This window comes from Pholcus phalangioides, unplaced genomic scaffold (genome assembly GCF_987345545.1).
Source record: "Pholcus phalangioides strain wild (caught in Gottingen) unplaced genomic scaffold, Ppha-v1.0 ptg000008l_1, whole genome shotgun sequence".
In the NCBI taxonomy this organism is placed as follows: Eukaryota; Metazoa; Arthropoda; class Arachnida; order Araneae; family Pholcidae; genus Pholcus; species Pholcus phalangioides.
Window position 1 is genome coordinate 39,318,733 of NW_028301601.1, and position 17,988 is coordinate 39,336,720.

The 17,988-nt window shown below is 41.5% G+C and overlaps 1 protein-coding gene across 1 annotated transcript in view; it reads left to right on the forward strand.

Annotated features, from left to right (window-relative positions):
- The window catches only part of LOC149084277 (astacin-like metalloprotease toxin 5), an 83,690-nt gene extending 78,793 nt beyond the window's left edge, over positions 1-4,897 (forward strand). The window contains exon 6 of the mRNA XM_089234649.1: positions 4,619-4,897. Coding sequence (XP_089090775.1) covers positions 4,619-4,842 — 224 coding nt within the window. The 3' untranslated portion in view covers positions 4,843-4,897. The remainder of the gene's footprint in view (positions 1-4,618) is intronic.
- The last annotated feature ends 13,091 nt before the right edge of the window (positions 4,898-17,988 follow it).

Below are 17,988 nucleotides of genomic sequence, written 5' to 3' on the forward strand. Positions count from 1 at the left end.
TGGGACTGTATGATGGTATCCTTGTTGCCGTACCTGTCGATCAGCATCTTCTTCATCGTCTCGTTCGTAGGCTTCCGATGTGACGCCGATTCCCTCGACGAGCTTCTTGAGTTCGTTTTGTAGATACCCTCGCAGAAAAACGTGTTTGTCGATGGTTGATAGTTGAGGATTCTCGTCGATCGAAGAGGTGAATTGTTGCCAGAATGTCGGCCAGTCTTCAACACAACCGCGGAAGGGCTCTAGGCGTATTGTAAGCAGCTTGAGAGCACATGGTGATGAAATCGATGTAGGCTGAGTTGAAGCGGGAATCGAAGTAGCAACCAGAGGAGGCACTGGCGTTGGAGGCTTGTTACCTTTTCGTAGCACGAGGGAAGCATCGACCAAGGCACGTTTCGCTTTCTCAGTGTATTCCTCGCATTTTTCGATATCAATAGCGTAGTCCTCGTCCGATAGTAGAGCGTGAATACCGTCGTCAAGGCCAAGTAATTCGTCCAATTCCTCCGTCAAACGAGAAACCATGAAGTCGATTTCCGAGTCGGTTCCTTCCCGGTACTGTCCAACGTTGAAACAAATCTAGTCACCTTGGCGCGCACGGTTGTCCGTTTCCGATGGAGCGTCGTTAATTTCTCCTGATCCATATTAAGACGAGTTTCGTTGGTCAAAATGTTCATCCGACGGGTTTCGTTCATCAAAGTATTCGTTCCGGCGGGTTTCGTTCACCAAAATATGTCGTGGCCGAAATAGCTTATGTTATGGGAGAGCAAAATGCGTAGAAGAAACGGTTTGTTTACGTAATACACAAGCGAGACATGCGTACGCGTCGAATGAACATCTACATACAAGGGAAAAGAAAACACAAGCGAAAAGTCACGTAACGGATCAGGATCAGTTTCGTCATCTGAAGGTGACCAGAGGGATCACAAACGTAAGCTCGTACTATTCCCAACACATACGTATGTCACCAGTGCTCCCAACACACTGGGTCGGGGAACCCAGAGTGGGGCATTGCATATATACATTCACAGGAAAGTCAAAAGGTTTCATTTCCAGAAGCCCTTGATGGATCTCATTGTTTTCTTGCTGTTTTAACATTGAAAAATTTGCAATAGTGGTTTGCAAACCCAAGATATATCCAGTTTCGGACCCTCATAAAAATCTGCGAATTGGATCCTGGGTGCTTGGTTGGACGGCCTGGGTTTTATTCGTTGTTAAAATGAATACAAATGCAATTTTTTCGTGACCCTCAGGGGGGGGGGGATGTCCAATGTATGTATGTATATATATATATATATATATATATATATATATATATATATATACGGGGTGATTATAAAAAAACTATCCCGACATATGGGCCACTAACTATCATACCATTCACAGAAACTGAATGAAATTTTGTCATAAGGTATTTTGATGTATGCGCTCAAGAATGATATGGAAAACAACAGTGTCACTCTAACAGTTACGGTTACAGTGAGAAAATTTCGAAAATATCAAATGGCAACACTAAGATTTTTGTATTGGAATATGATCTCCATTGTGAAAAACCCTAAATAGCGTTCGAACGGCAACTGTAGCATGAAAATCACCGGCGGTAGATGGGCTAAAAGTGAGGACAACCAATAAGGACAGAGAAGCAGCATAAAATAAAGCATTTTATTGTGTTTCACAAATTTTCCACATGACCTTGTGGAGGACTAATCAGGCTGGGATCTCAGCCGAAGAAACGGTGTGACGAATGAAACGAACATTAATGCTCTGGTGCACGGCAAAGTCCTTTTTACTTTTTCCTTGCCTAGCTCCGGGGATTTTCGTGCTACAGGTGCCATTCCAACGCTATTTAGTGTTTTTCAGTATGGAGATCGCATTCCAATACAAAAAACTTGGTGTTGCCATTTGATATTTTCGAAATTTTCTCACTGTAACCGTAACTGTTAGAGTGACACTGTTGTTTTCCATATCATTCTTGAGCGCATACCTCAAAATGCCTTATGCCAAAATTAATTTCATTCAGTTTCTGTGAATGGTATGATAGTTAGGGGCCCATATGTCGGGATAGTTTTTTCATAATCACCCCGTATATATATATAGGAAAAACTCATACCGGCAGAGAAGCAGCATTCTTTCGCATCTCGGGAGCCCGTCAGTGTATGTCGTTTTCTTCGACGTCTTCTTTGCTTCACGAAGGGAACATTATCTTGTTCCTCATCATTCGGAAGTTCACCCTCCAGAGGGGGACTAACGTTGACCAGCTGAGGTGCAGTAGGGTCAGATTCCACTCTTGGCATAGGTGGAGAGGTGGAGGGAGCAGCAGTGTTCTCTCCTTCTCTTTTGTTTTCATTGTTGCAGTTGAAAGCAAAGCCGCTTGAAAGATACTCTTAATGCAGCTTTGGTTGAAAGGGACAATATTCTTAGCCCCTTTGCTTCTTGGTGGGGGGACGGTATTACCCTACAAACCGAAGGAGGAAATGACTCCCATGCAGAAGACCTAGGGGGATTGTCATGCGACTCCTTCTGACTTGTATCTTCGATCGCCTTTCTCAAAGCAAGCAACTGTTCTTCCATTCTGGAGATGCTGTTGAGTACACGAACTGCGGGAAGATTGCGAAGATCTCGCACAACGAAATTAGGGACGAATCCCTTATCCACTGCATGCCTAAGCGCGACGATGATGTCTTCCATCTCAAGCACTGAACGATGGTTAGTTGACGAACCACGACGATTCACATTTTTGGATGTAAAATCATCAAGAAGATGATCCATCATCTCAATTTTTGCCGCATGTATGGCGTCATCATTATAGAACTTAAGGCACATATTTGCAAGTTCGTCATATGGCATGGAACGAACATAAGAACAAACAAAGCACAGCAGTTCATTCACACATGGCGATGTAGCAGCGGCCATCTTGGCTTATTGACACATCAGCGGTCTCCGCGTTGGCAATGCTGAGAACGGTGTCCCCAATATCTTTCATTGGAAGACCACGTGACTCGATGAAAACAAACGCCATCCCCGTTATTTTCTTATGGCATCCACAGGAATTTAAAACAATAAATGAAAGAAATAATTTCAGCATCGATGAAATAATTTCAGCATTAATGAAAGGAGTAATTCCAGAATTAATTAGATATAATTTCAGAATCAATGAAAAATAATTTCAGCATTAATGAGAAAGCGATAATTCCAAAATTAATGTAAGAAATAATTCCTAAATTAATGAAAGAAATAATTCAAAAATTAATGAAAGAGATAGTTCCAGAATTACTGAGATATAATTTCAGAGGCAATGAAAGAAATAATTCCAGCATTAATAAAAGAAGTAGTTTCAGCGTTAATGAAAGAAATAATTTTAGCATTAATGAAAGGGGTAATTCCAGAATTAATGAGATATAATTTCAGAATCAATGAAAGAAATAATTTCAGCATTAATGAAAAAGTGATAATTCCAAAATTAATGTAAGAAATAATTCCAAAATTAATGAAAGAGATAATTCCAGAATTACTGAGATATAATTACAGAGTCAATGAAAGAAATAATTCCAGCATTAATAAAAGAAGTAATTTCAGCATTAATGAAAGCAACAATTCCAGCATTAATGAAAGAAACAAATCCAGAACTGATGAAAACAATTATTCCAGAAGTAATGAAAGAAATAATAATTAATAACGGAACTAATTCCAGAATTAATGAAGGAAATATGGAACTAATTCCAGAATTAATGAAGGAAATATAGAACTAATGAAGGAAAATTCTCAAGAATTGATGAAAGAAATTTTTCAGCATTAATGAAAAACATTATTCCAGTAAAAATGAAATAAATAATTTAATCTTTTTTCATCTTTAGTTAAAAAAAAAGTTTTCTATCCTTTTTTTTTTTTTTTAATCTTTGAAACCAAATATTTAAGAGGTACAATGTACATTTCTATGGACAAATTGCCAGGCACGAACTTTGTTTTCACCGTGTCACGTTATATCCTTGCATTTGATGTCGTTGCCGTCGCGGCGGCTGGATGCTCGCTCCAGTAAGGTAAGCTCTCGATGGGAGCTGTAGGTTCAAGAGAGGCCGCAGAGAAAGTAATCAAGAATAGTACATACGGTCTGGAATATTTAGCAGATTAAAGGGGAAAAAAATATATACGTATATAAAATGTAGTAACTTGTAGTGTAAATAGATTATCAAGTAAAGTTCAACTTGTACAGTATACTTCCAGAGAAGATTATTTTGCGTGAACTATATATATATATGTAGTGTGTTTATGTATGTGACTTGCTTGTGCCTGTATAACATTGCAACGAAATAACAATACACACATGCCGTACTCGGGGTAGGGGAAGGGGTGATTTTACAAATCTTTAAAAGATTAGTCTCAGCAAGGGTGACCATATATCCCAAATTTTCCGTGACAGTCCCGTTTTCCTGTTTTTTGTTTTGTTTTTTGAAAGTTTTCTTGAATTTGTTGTTGCAATATTATAGTATAGTAGTTCTGAAAATTTCATGAATTATCACATTTCTCTTGGGAAGTTGATCGCCCCGATCATCCCCTCCCCATAGACTGTACTTCATATTATTTAAACTTTCATCAATTAATATGCATATTTTTCGATAATACACAGGAGCCCTCGATCAGTTCTACAAGTTAAGACCGAGCCAAAACTGGCTGATCACCAGCTTCGATTATACTTCAATTATGCTTTACGGTGAAAAGTCGTTCTCTAAGGATAGATATTCGAAGACCATGGTTTCCAAAAAGAAAGGCATCCGTCTCCAGGAGCCCTACTACAAAACCAGACTCAGTACAGACGACATCGAGAGGATTAACGTATTGTATGACTGCTAATAGCAGTACCGGCTTGTTGTTTCTTGAATAAAGAGTGCACGGCGATAAAATTAAATTTTTTTCTGCAGCACTACAGTGAAACCTCGATAAAACGATGTTCTGCGGACCAAGAAAATATATCGGTGTAGAGGGAATATCGTTATATCGAGAGGCGGAAGTTTAATATTAGAATATAGGCATTAACAAGCAAACTAAAAAATATCGTTGTAGACGGATTACTCGTTATATCAAGTATCGTTGTAGTGAGGTTTTACTGTATTATTTTTCACGACACGTTTATGTCTAAAGCTCTTCTCACAATCTGATACTGATGTTGTCTAGACACTAGAAGAATTGTTATACAGGTACCCCCAAACTAACGTATTTCTACGATGCTACTCTGACAGAGATATTAGAATATTGGTTACTAAAAAATAGATGTGACAGGTAGGCTGACTGCTCAGCATGCTCTCCTCTAGACTATACGTCATGAGTTCTAATTTTTGGAGGAGTATATAAGATTTGGGAAGGAGAAGAGCACAAAAATATATGTTCCATCGAAATATTTTGAATTACTAGCCCTCAAAAAATACATTTTAAATTAACAGATAATGATGAAGATGGCATGCAAAGTTATTTTCTTTTGATAATATTTTGATTTCTTCTTGACAAAATAATTCATGAATCTTGATTTTAATTTCCGATCGTCTTGGAGGGGGAGACATGTACCTCACTCTTTTATGCCCCTCCCTGTGTACCCCTATGAGCACGTCTCCAGCAATTCTAATGGGAAATCATGCATCACCAACTACAGTATTTAGTCGTTCGATGAGACGGCCACCTTTATGACCCCTCTAAATCAATTCAATTCACTTTATTGTTTCATTTTGTCATTTAAAAAACAAGATGAGACAAAAAATCAGCCACTGGGTCTGGAGACCCATACCGGTTGATACATTGCAAATTTTTAATGAATACTAATGGGCACTTACTTATTAGTGAACAATATCAACAAACTAAAACAATAAAAACCAATAAAATAAAAAATCGCAAAAGAGAAGCGATTTCAAAATTAAAATTTTTTTGTAGCGGTTAATACACTCGTGTGCAAAATTAACCGAATTAGCACATTATGTCGAATTTCTGAAAAACTAGTGGGCAGATTTTAATGAAATTTGGTACGAATACACAGTTATGACAGAAAAAGAGACACTTGTACCATACAAAAGGCATAAGTCATAGTACGCACGCATGATTGTCAGTAAAGCTCATCATTGCAGGAATGTCCAAATTCTACGTTGGTCGAGATCTAATCGAAAATGAGTCTAATTTGGGCTTATGGTCCCCTTTCATAAACAGACGGGTTGCAAAGCGCGAAGGCGTACTAGACACGAGGCAGTTGAGGAGTCCCTGTGGCAATCGGTCCCACTCCTGCAGGAACACAGTTTTCAGTTTCGCGATGATTCTCGGAGGGGGATGGCGAGATGCAGTTGCCCTCCGAAGAGCGTCCCAGGTATGTTCTATAGGGTTTAGATCAGAAGATGTGGCTGGCAAATCCATACGCCAAATATCCTCACTTTCCAGATAATCGTTGACCAGGTGAGCCCGATGTGGACGAGCGTTATCGTCCATGAACAGGAACCGAAGGTCAACTGCGCTTCTCAAATGTCGAACATAGTTCTCTAAGATTTCCTCTCTATACCTCTTAGCAGTCACGCACCCTCTGCCAAACCCATGGAGGGTTGTACGGCCGTCCAACATGATACCTGCCCAGACCACGACACCTCCACCACCATAGTGGTCCATTTCCCTGATGTGGGAGGGATGGACCAGGCCCTCTTAGATAGTAGATTTGTATACGTAAAGCTGGCGTAAGGGAAGGATTCCAATACTCTGAAAAAGTTGTTTTGAAGGGGTTAAAAAGTCACTTGTGTGTGGGTGAGTCTCATTCCTAGTGGCTTTAGTGGGTGAATTTTGTGACATCCCTTCTTATAGTGTGAGTCTTTACATAATCAAATAAAAATTCTGACCAAATTTCATATTTATAGCTTGAACGGTTTCGGCGCGATGATGATGAATCAGTCAATGAATCAGGACATGTTATTTTACAGTCGAGTTCCGTTATAACGAACTCCAAGAGACCAGAGAAATCGTTTCGTAATAACGAAATTTTGTTATAAAGAAATTCCAGATTTTTATATTGTTCCTACGTAAACTTATCTGGGGGATTAAAAACGTTTTCGTTTAAAACGAGATTTTCGGCTATGATTCCTCCTTATAACATTCGAACCCCACATGGCCCCTTAGGGATTAAATTTTCAGTAATACCGTCTTAGTGAGTCTTTATATCATAAAATATAATACTGGCTGAATTTCATATTTATAGCTTCGGCGGTTTCGGCTCGGCGAGGTTACTTCATTCCTTTATGGCCCCTTTAGGGGTTGAATATTGAAAAACTCCTAAAGCATAAAACATACGAAAAAAATTAGTTTCATTTAGCCTCATGTTCAACAATTAGTTTCATTAATAAATTCATTAATAACTTTTGTGGTATTGCCTTGGCCGAGATGACGAGATTACTGGCAGAGCTTCCTCTGAAACATGCGACATAATGAGGATATGATAATTATTTCGTCCATGTGAGGAAACAGAGACTGAATAAAGACCTCTCTCAGGCGATATAAATCATTTCCAGGGACTGCCCTTGAGATTTATTAGTAGTATGGCAAAGCACACCTTGAAAGGAAAACTAAAAAACTCCCTTAAATCCGAACGGATACTCCGTTGGGATAAATGGTGCTTTCTTCGAACAAAAACTATCTCTCCCCGAGCACATCCAGTGAACACTGTTGCTCCTACAATGCTTATTTGCAGAGCTTTTATTTGTAGTCTCGTTCCCTTGCATTTAGGGTGATTAAGATTTCTCAGCAACCATACGGGTGCTCCGATTTTAAGAATGAGTTTATTCGATGGGAGACCAGGGCTATACTATCTGCTCACGCACTTGTTCTCATCTAATCCGAATTATAAGCATCCTTTCATAAGCATGACTAAGAATAATCCGAAAAACGATAACAAGGAATTATTCTTAAGCCGGAAACACATTCCCCTGACGTGATGTGTAACTACGCCACGTCAGGTGGCACGGGATCATATCAGACAATATACACTGGTGTAAGAAATTAAGAGAATTTGCAGACTTGGTCGATTATCTCTAGAACTACTGTACCGATTTTAATGAAATTTGATATGTACATACAATACAAAACAAATAACCATTCAATAATTGTAATACACACGCATGATCGTGCGTAACACTCGTTGGAGTCGGAAGGTATGAAACAGCGGTTGCAGAATAAACAAAAAAATGGGTTAATAGATGGGCTAATAGGGGGTATGGTCCCCTCTTACAGATATACAGGTCTCGCAGCATGATTTCATACTTGAAATAAGGCAGTTTATCATTTCCTGTGGCAATTGGTCCCACTCGTTCAGCAACGCTGTTTTCATTCCCTGGATGATTCCCGGAGGGGGGTTACGAGTTGCAATTGCCCTCCCCAGAGCGTCCCAGACATGCTCTATAGGGTGAATATCCTCACTCTCTAGAAAATCGTCGAGCAGAAGAGCTCTATGTGGCATCGCGTTATCGTCCATTAAAATGAACTCAGGGCCAACTGCACCCTTGAAAAGGTAAATATAGGGCTCCAAGACCTCATCCCTATACCTCACACCAGTCACAGTGCCTCTTTCAAAGACATAGAGAGGTGTGCGGCCATCCAACATGATGCCTGCCCAGACCATTAAATCTCCTCCGCCATAATGGTCGAATTCGCGGACATTGGAGGGTAGGGTAGGTCCCTGGTTCTCTCCATATGAACGTACGGCGAGAATCGGTGCTTAGGCTGAACCGGGACTCAGTGAAGAGAACGGTCGCCCATTGATCCATACTCCAATCTCTATGCTCTCTGCACCATGATAAACGGATTCTCCTGTCCGTAGAAGAGAGCGGGACGCAAACAGCAGGTCTTCTTGCAAACAACCCTCTCTCATGGAGTCTTTTGGAAACAGTCACCCTCGATACACGGGTTCCTGTGGCTGCATACAAGTCACGAGAGAGCTGAGAAGCCGTAGCACTCCTGTTACGCCTCGCTATAATCGACAATGGCGATCTTCTCTGGCCGTCGTGGCTCTTGGACGACCTTGCCCAGGCTTTCTGTCCATGGATCCGGTATCCTGGAATTGTTTCCATAAGTTACACACGACGCTGGGCGTTAAATTGAACTCTCTACAAATCTGGACTTGAGATTCGCCACCTCATTCCATCATCTAAACGTTGGTGGTTTTTCATTTTTACTGTTACAATTTGAAATTAACCGATTGCTACAAAATAACACCAAGAAATTCGCCGAGATGTGCTAGCGAACGAAATGCGTCTTAACTTACGCGCGCTTATAAAGCCTTTTTCTCTACTGGCTCCACCTACACATACGTGTACGCTTACGTATTTGACGTACAAGATTTGCATTTTTGTCTAGAAGCAGTGGTTTTTTTACATTCAGTTCAGTTCTTTTCATGAAATTCGATAAAATATGCAAATTCTCTTAATTTATTTCACCAGTGTATGATGTGCACGCTGGTCTGACTTTTCAGTGCCCGAGTGGCATGGTGGTAAGATGTTCGTCTACCATCGTGAAGGTTGTTGTCAGGGTCCCGGGTTCGAACCCAAGCGAGGATATAGATGTTTTCCCTATAACGAACTCGAGGCGACCTCCGAGAGACATCGCCTTCACTTCCAACCCATCTCACTAATGGCAGTAAATTGCAATATAGCGATATCGCCAGAGTTGGTGTTTGGTGAAATAGACTTCGGTCTGATTTTTTTAAGAGATGCATTAAGGGATGATGACGAATTTCCACGAATCAGAATTTACCACGTCTCTGGCATGACGGGAAGTCACGTCAGTGTAGTGTGTTTCAGCCTTTACGCCATCAGTCGAAATGTAGTGTATGTTGGTCGTGATATCTGTTTCGACTTTTTGAAAAATCGGTTATTTTTTCAACACCCATGGATGTGAGACGTGTTTTTGAATGACCTTCATGAGGAAGAGGAAGAAATGACTGTATTAATCGTTGCAGTAAAATCTTCGATAAGAATGTGCATGCATCCCACACACGGCCGCCTTTACATTCATGGGGCCTGTCGCCAAAATACTAGCTGGGCCCTTTAGCCCGATTTTTTTCTCCTTCTGTGAGAGAGAGACGAATCGAAAATTCAGAAAATGAAAATCATGAAAATTCGAAATAAATGCAAGGATAATTTTTTTTTCAGAATTGGTGAAAATATAGAATAATAAAAATACAGTAAAACCTCACTATAGCGTTACTCGATACAATGATAAATCCCTTTGCAACGATATTTTTTCAAGTCTTGCTTAGAAATGTATATATTCGAATGTTGAACTGCTGCTTCTCGATATTTTAATAATTCCTCTACAAAGATATTTTTCCAAAGGCCGCAGAATATCGTTATGTCGAGGTTACAATGTAATTATAGAACTGATGAAATGTCATAAATTATTTAAAAAAACAATTCCAGATAAGGTGGAAATTCAGAATTATTTCTTTCTAAATGAAAGTGCAGATTTCCAGAATTTATGAAAGGAACTATTGCTACCATAAAAGTGGGTCCCCGAAACGCAGAGCCCGGTGAGACCGCACTTGTCTCACACCCTTAAGAACGTCTCTGATTCTCTTAAATGCAGATCGACAGCTGTCTGGCGAGCAAACACCTTCTATAGCAGAAAGCCTCGGCGCGAAGCTTTTACGTCACTGAAGTCACCCATTTCACCTGTAGCCATTGGACATAGCAAGCCGACGTTTGCGAAATCTTTACATTTTTTTGCAGCACATGCCATGACTATAGGTGAAATGGATGACTTCAGTGACGTCATGAGCTTCGAGCGGAGGATTTCTACTATAGATGTTGGTAGGTGGTTCCGTTCATAATCCTAAATTTCGGTCTCATTACCAGATAAAGCCCGTTTTTAATCAGTCAATAAACTATCATTAACTTATTAGTTCTTGACGATTATTAATTAATTAATATAATAATTAAACATTTAAATTAAGTTAATTGGGAATTAATATTAATATACGGGGTGATTACAAAAAAACTATCCCGACATATGGGCCCCTAACTATCATACCATTCACAGAAACTGAATGAAATTTTGGCATAATGTATTCTGAGGTATGCGCTCAAGAATGATATGGAAAACAACAGTGTCACTCTAACAGTTACGGTTACAGTGACAAAATTTCGAAAATATCAAATGGCAACACCATTTTTTTTGTATTGGAATGCGATCTCCATACTGAAAAACACTAAATAGCGTTGGAATGACACCTGTAGCACGAAAATCCCCGGAGCTAGGCAAGGAAAAAGTAAAAAGGACTTTGCCGTGCACCAGAGCATTAATTTTCGTTTCATCCGTCACACCGTTTCATTCGGCTGAGATCCCAGCCTGACTAGTCCTCCACAAGGTCATGTGGAAAATTTGTGAAACACAATAAAATGCTTTATTTTATGCTGCTTCTCTGTCCTTATTGGTTGTCCTCACTTTTAGCCTATCTACCGCCGGTGATTTTCGTGCTACAGGTGCCATTCAAACGCTATTTAGTGTTTTTCAGTATGGAGATCGCATTCCAATACAAAAAACTTGGTGTTGCCATTTGATATTTTCTCACTGTAACCGTAACTGTTACGAGTGATACTGTTGTTTACCATATCATTCTTGAGCGCATACCTCAGAATACCTTATGACAAAATTTCATTCAGTTTCTGTGAATGGTATGATAGTTAGGGGCCCATATGTCGGGATAGTTTTTTTATAATCACCCTGTACATTATTTTATTTATTCACAACATTAAAAACCCGTTTAAAAGAATAAAAAAACTATAATAACTTATTAGTTTTCATAAATGCTGCCACGTATCCAAGTTCAGGTTGACTTGAACTCAAGGCTGTTAATTAGTATTCCGACATCTCCAAAGGGGTGAGGGGGTCATGATGCGCTCACTGCGTGGAGAGGCGGATCAGCGGGCGGAGCACACTCGGCACCCCCGTGCGTCAGCGCAAGCAGCGGACCATCATGACTTAATAAGCTTTACTTAAATACTTATTACTATAAATTCATTGATTTTTTACTCCGGGTCACTCCCTCCTTGACTTAGGGTCATTCATTAGGCATTAAGCGTCATTCACACTAGTAATTAGAATTATTAAACAATTCTTAATCAATCAAGACGAGTAGGGAACTATTAAGTTAATGATGGTTAATCAATTCATTTAAAACGGGCTTTAACTGGTAGGAGTAAATTAGTTATGAGCATCAATTACTTAAATAGCGTCAAAACCTCATTCATGGTGGTTATTTCGTTTGCTAATTCATTATATGTTTATAATCATTAAATTATTATTAATTAACTAATAAGCATCAGGAAGTTCATGAGTTTATTTCAAACGGACTTCGACTTGTTGAAAATCCGAAATGAAAACGTTCACAAGCGTTTTTTGGACGTTCACCAACTCGTCTTGGTAAAACTAGAGTCCTTGGGATTTTACCGTGACATATAAGCTGCAATAAGTAATATGGTGTATGGGGGTTTTATGGTATATGTAGTGAAACACGGGCAATTTAGGGCCGTATTCACCGGCACTGTTTAAACCACGTTCGCAGGTTACAGTGAGGTTCACTTCAAAAACGGTATTCTTCGCGCCTGAACCATGGCTTAAAAATCAGTTTTGGTGGCGGGATCTAAACCACCGTATTTGGTGGACCAGTAGACGAACAACGGTCTAACGCATGGGCAGTGAGTGCTCGTAAACAAAAAATAATGGCCGTCATCAGCGTTGTTTAAGTTATTTCGAAACTGTAGGAATGGAATACTTTATTTGAAAATGAAACGATTATTTTGAAGCAATTATTTTCTCATATCGGATCATAGTCTTCTCTGAGGTAGAGGATATGGATGTTGATTCAGCATTGCAGATATTTTTGAAGCCCTCCGAAAAGTGCTGAAAAAAAGGTGAGTGACGATATGTTTTGTGTGATTTCTCAATAAATAACGAACATTATTTGCTAGTGGTATTATAATAAAGTTTATGATCGGACATCGAATTCTGAGCAAATTTCATGATAAATAATTATGACAGAATAATGGTACTCGTCATGATGCCTTGATTTCCCGTCTAAGTCGAAAATGTAACATTCGTACGATAAAAAAAAACCCATCGCTGATATACATATATAATAATTATGAAAAAAAATGCTTCTGTTGTTTCATCCTCTGATACTTTGCTCTATGAATAAAATTCGATGCTCGCCAATTGTTGAGCTCGTATGGAAACTAATTATTTTGAAAATGTACTGGGTTTATATTGAAAATACTATAGCAGCGATTCTCCGAAACCGGGTGCCGTGATCGGTGTAAATTGCCGTGGGATATTTTGTTTATAAAATTATACTGAACGTGTTAATAGGGCTATGACTCCCAATCAGTATGTGATGGCAATTCAAGATGCCCTGGAACTAGAGGAGGCAAGGGGGCAACCAACGCGGGAGATAAAATTTAGGAGGTGTGGGGAATCGGTTAAAGCCGTCCGGATATTATATATATTTTTCCTTGTGGTTGGAAGAGAAGTCAAAGCCGTCTAGAGATGACACTCGGTTTTTTGGTTGAGGTGTCACATGTTGTCGCGTATGTGTATGTCCGTTCCATGCGTATGTAGTGATTTTTGTGATTTGTTTTAGTTTAATAAATAAATTGAATAGATTTTATCATCGTTAATCACTACAACTGGTGACCTATATTGTGAAGAGGACAGGCAACCAAAGGATTTAAGCAAAACAAAATGGCAGATGAAAACGCAACTGGTTCGGCAGAGATCGCCCATGTTTCCGTAAAAGCTCCACCGTTTTGGCGAGCAAATCCGGAGATCTGGTTTAGGCAGATGGAAAGTCAGTTTCTTCTGGCAGGAGTGACAGCCGAGGTGACCAAGTATCATCACATCGTATCTGCCTTGCAACCAGAGGAGCTGTCTGTTGTCGGGGACATTATCACCAGCCCACCCACCGCAACATCTTACGCTACGCTAAAACACCGTTTGTGCACGCAGTATGCGGACTCGGAGGAACAGCGGTTGCGCGACCTAATTTCTGGATTGCAACTGGGTGATCGGAAACCATCACGCCTTCTCCTGGAAATGCGAAGTAAAGCTGGGCAACGGGTGAGTAATGATATTTTGAAGTCTCTTTTCCTCCAGCGGCTGCCTACAAATGTTCAGCAAATACTAGCGATATCCAATGATAGCCTGGATAAATTGGCAGAAATGGCTGATGCCATACTTGCCGCCGCGGAAAGCTCCACTGCAATTCATGCGGTTTCAGCTGAAGCTTCGCAAATGCAGACCATTCTAATGGACATTTCTTCCCGTTTGCAGCGTCTCGAAACGCGTGCTCGATCCCAATCAAGAAATCGCCGAGGATCTCGTCAGCGTTCCAGCAGTCGTGACAGAAATTACCAGCACTGCTGGTACCACTGGCGTTTCAAAGAAAAAGCTACCAAATGTGTCCAGCCTTGCAGTTTCAACCAGCAGGGAAACTAGTTGGGCCGTCACTCGATACTCAGAGTGACGGCAAACTCGAGTGCTTCCGGCTATATCTGTCTGACCAGTCATCTTCCGTGCAGTTCCTCATAGACACTGGCGCTGATGTATCTGTACTGCCACTACGCAAAGAAGATTCCCGACGTCAGCCAGACAAGCTTCAGTTGTTTGCTGCAAACGGAACTGCCATACACACCTTCGGTCAACGACTGTTAAAACTAGACCTAGGACTTCGTCGTGCATTTCATTGGTCATTCATCGTTGCTGCCGTTTCACGTCCAATCATCGGATCTGACTTTCTGCGGCATTTTGGACTGCTTATAGATGTTCGGCGCGGTCAATTAATCGATCCACTCACTAAGCTTCGTTCACATTGCAAGATTGCTGGTGCGGACGTACCATCCCCAGCAGTGAAATGCATCCGGGACAATAGTGAATTTCATCGAATTCTCACCGAGTTCCCTGAACTGACAGAGACTGTAGCAACGTTTAATGCTGTTAAGCATGACGTCCAACACTGCATTGAGACCAAAGGCCCGCCAGTTGCATCAAAACCTCGCAGGCTACCACCGGACAAGCTGCGTGCAGCCAAGTGGGAATTCGATCATCTAGTTGCCCAAGGAGTTTGCCGACCATCTCAAAGTTGCTGGGCAAGCCCACTGCACATGGTACCCAAGTGCAACGGCGATTGGAGACCATGCGGCGACTACAGGAGACTAAATGCTGCAACTATCCCTGACAGATATCCCGTTCCGCACATCCAGGACTGTCTCCAGGTGCTAGAGGGGAAACAAATATTCTCCACCCTAGATCTCGCAAAAGCTTTTCATCAAATCCCTGTGAGACAAGAGGATATTCCGAAAACAGCCGTAACAACACCATTCGGGCTGTTCGAATTTCTCTTCATGCCTTTCGGACTATCGAATGCAGCTGCAACATTCCAGAGGTTCATACATATGGTGTTGCAGGGTTTCACCTTTTGTGTACCGTATTTCGACGATGTTCTCGTGGCATCTACAAACGCTGAAGAGCACAAGGAACATTTGCGCCAAGTATTCAAACGTTTTTCCGAATTCGGAGTTCGCCTCAACGCTGCTAAATGTGTTCTGGGGCAACCATCAGTTCGATTTTTGGGTCATATGATCTCTGCAACCGGCGTTGCACCTCTTCCTGAGAAAGTGTCGGTCATCGCTCAATACCCAAAGCCAGACACAGTCAAAGAGCTCCGACGATTTTTGGCCCTCCTCAATTTTTATCGTCGCTTCGTTCCAAAAGCAGCAGAGACGCAAGCACTCCTGCATAAATTTCTAGCGGGTTCCAAGCGAAACGATAAGAGGAAGATCGTTTGGACCAAAGAAGCCGATGAAGCATTCCTGAAGTCTAAGCGGGATCTGGCAGATGCAACAGCTTTGGCATTTCCAGTGGCAGCAGCATCTTTGGCTATTGTAGTAGATGCTTCCGATATTGCCATGGGCGCAACTTTGCAACAACGTGTGTCAGGATCTTGGCAGCCACTTGGGTTCTACTCCAAGAAGTTATCTCCTGCACAAAAGAATTACAGTGCCTATGATCGAGAGTTGTTGGCAGCTTACTCTGCTATCAAATATTTCAGGCACATGGTTGAAGGCCATTCATTCGTCCTGTACACGGATCAGAAGCCTCTCACATATGCCTTCAGACAGACTACTGACAAATGCTCACCTCGTCAGCTTCGACACTTGGATTTCATTGGCCAGTTTACCACAGACATCCGACACATCAAGGGTGCAGAAAATGTTGTGGCAGATGCATTGTCTCGGATATCCATATCTTCCATAGACACACCATCTCCCACCGACTTCAAACGAATGGCAGAGGAACAACTCAAAGATGAGGGTATTCAGCAACTACTCACCAATCCTTTATCTACTTCCTTGAAAATCCACTCTATTCCTGTTGATGAATCAAAGCTTCAGCTGTACTGTGACGTCTCTACAGGACGCATTCGACCACTGGTTCCATCCTCGATGCGTAGGGACATCTTCACTGCCTTGCATGGACTGTCACATCCTGGAGTGAAGGCCTCTGTGAAACTAGTTCAAGAGCGTTTCGTGTGGCCTGCACTGAAGGCTGACGTGACCACTTGGTCACGTACATGCATTAACTGTCAGAAGTCTAAAGTGAGTCGGCATACGAAGAGCCCACATGGGGAATTTTCACCACCTGATGCCAGGTTTGAACATGTCCACATTGATATTGTAGGCCCTTTGCCTCCATCAGAAGGCTACACATATTGCCTCACCTGTGTGGATCGCTTCTCTAAATGGCCTGAAGCCTTCCCTATGCCGGATAGCTCTGCTGATACCGTGGCCAAGGTTTTCTATTCTGGATGGGTTGCTCGGTTCGGTTCACCTAACAGAATCACCTCAGATCAAGGTGTCCAGTTTGAGTCCTTTTTGTTCAAGGCTCTAACCAAGTTCTTGGGAACCAATCGCCAGAGGACCACATCATACCATCCACAAGCAAATGGTCAAGTAGAACGCTTCCATCGAGACCTTAAGTCTGCTATCAAGGCTCACGCAACTAACCGCTGGGTAACAGTACTTCCTACGATTCTGTTGGGTTTTCGAGCCGCCTGGAAGGAGGACTTGCAAGCTACAACTGCGGAAATGGTGTATGGTGCACCTATACGGCTGCCAGGAGAGTTTTTCGTACCTAGTCGTCATCACCCAGATCCATCAAGCTTCGTTGATCAGTTGAAGACCACCATGGAAAATTTAAGCCCAAGACAGACTGTTCGCCACGGAAAACATTCTGTTTTTGTCAGCAAGGACCTGCTGTCTTGCTCATATGTTTTCCTCCGCACGGACAGAGTGAAGAAAGGCCTAGAACCTCCGTACGAGGGACCTTACCAAGTACTGTCAAGATCAGAAAAGGTGTTCCAAATACTAATAAAAGGTCGACCAGTATCTGTAAGCATAGACAGAGTCAAACCGGCTTACATCTGCGGTGATGACCTGCCTTTCAATGCCCACAAGCCTTCCAACGATCAACAAGAAACAACAACTTCAAAGCATCAGCAGACAACTGCTAACGATCAGCAAGCAACAACAACTTCACAGCAAGCAACAACTTCACGGCAAGCAACAACAACTTCACGGCAAGCAACAACAACTTCACGGCAAGCAACAACAACTTCACAGCAAGCAACCACAAGTTCAAAGCATCAGCAAGCAACAATAACTTCAAAAGATCAACAGATTTCCAGTGACGAGGACCAAACTTTCATGACCACCCGCTCAGGTAGACGGGTCAGATTCAGATTGCCTTGCAGGTAGTTCTCTCGCTATCGCTGGTGGGGGACTACCTGTGGGGAATCGGTTAAAGCCGTCCGGATATTATATATATTTTTCCTTGTGGTTGGAAGAGAAGTCAAAGCCGTCTAGAGATGACACTCGGTTTTTTGGTTGAGGTGTCACATGTTGTCGCGTATGTGTATGTCCGTTCCATGCGTATGTA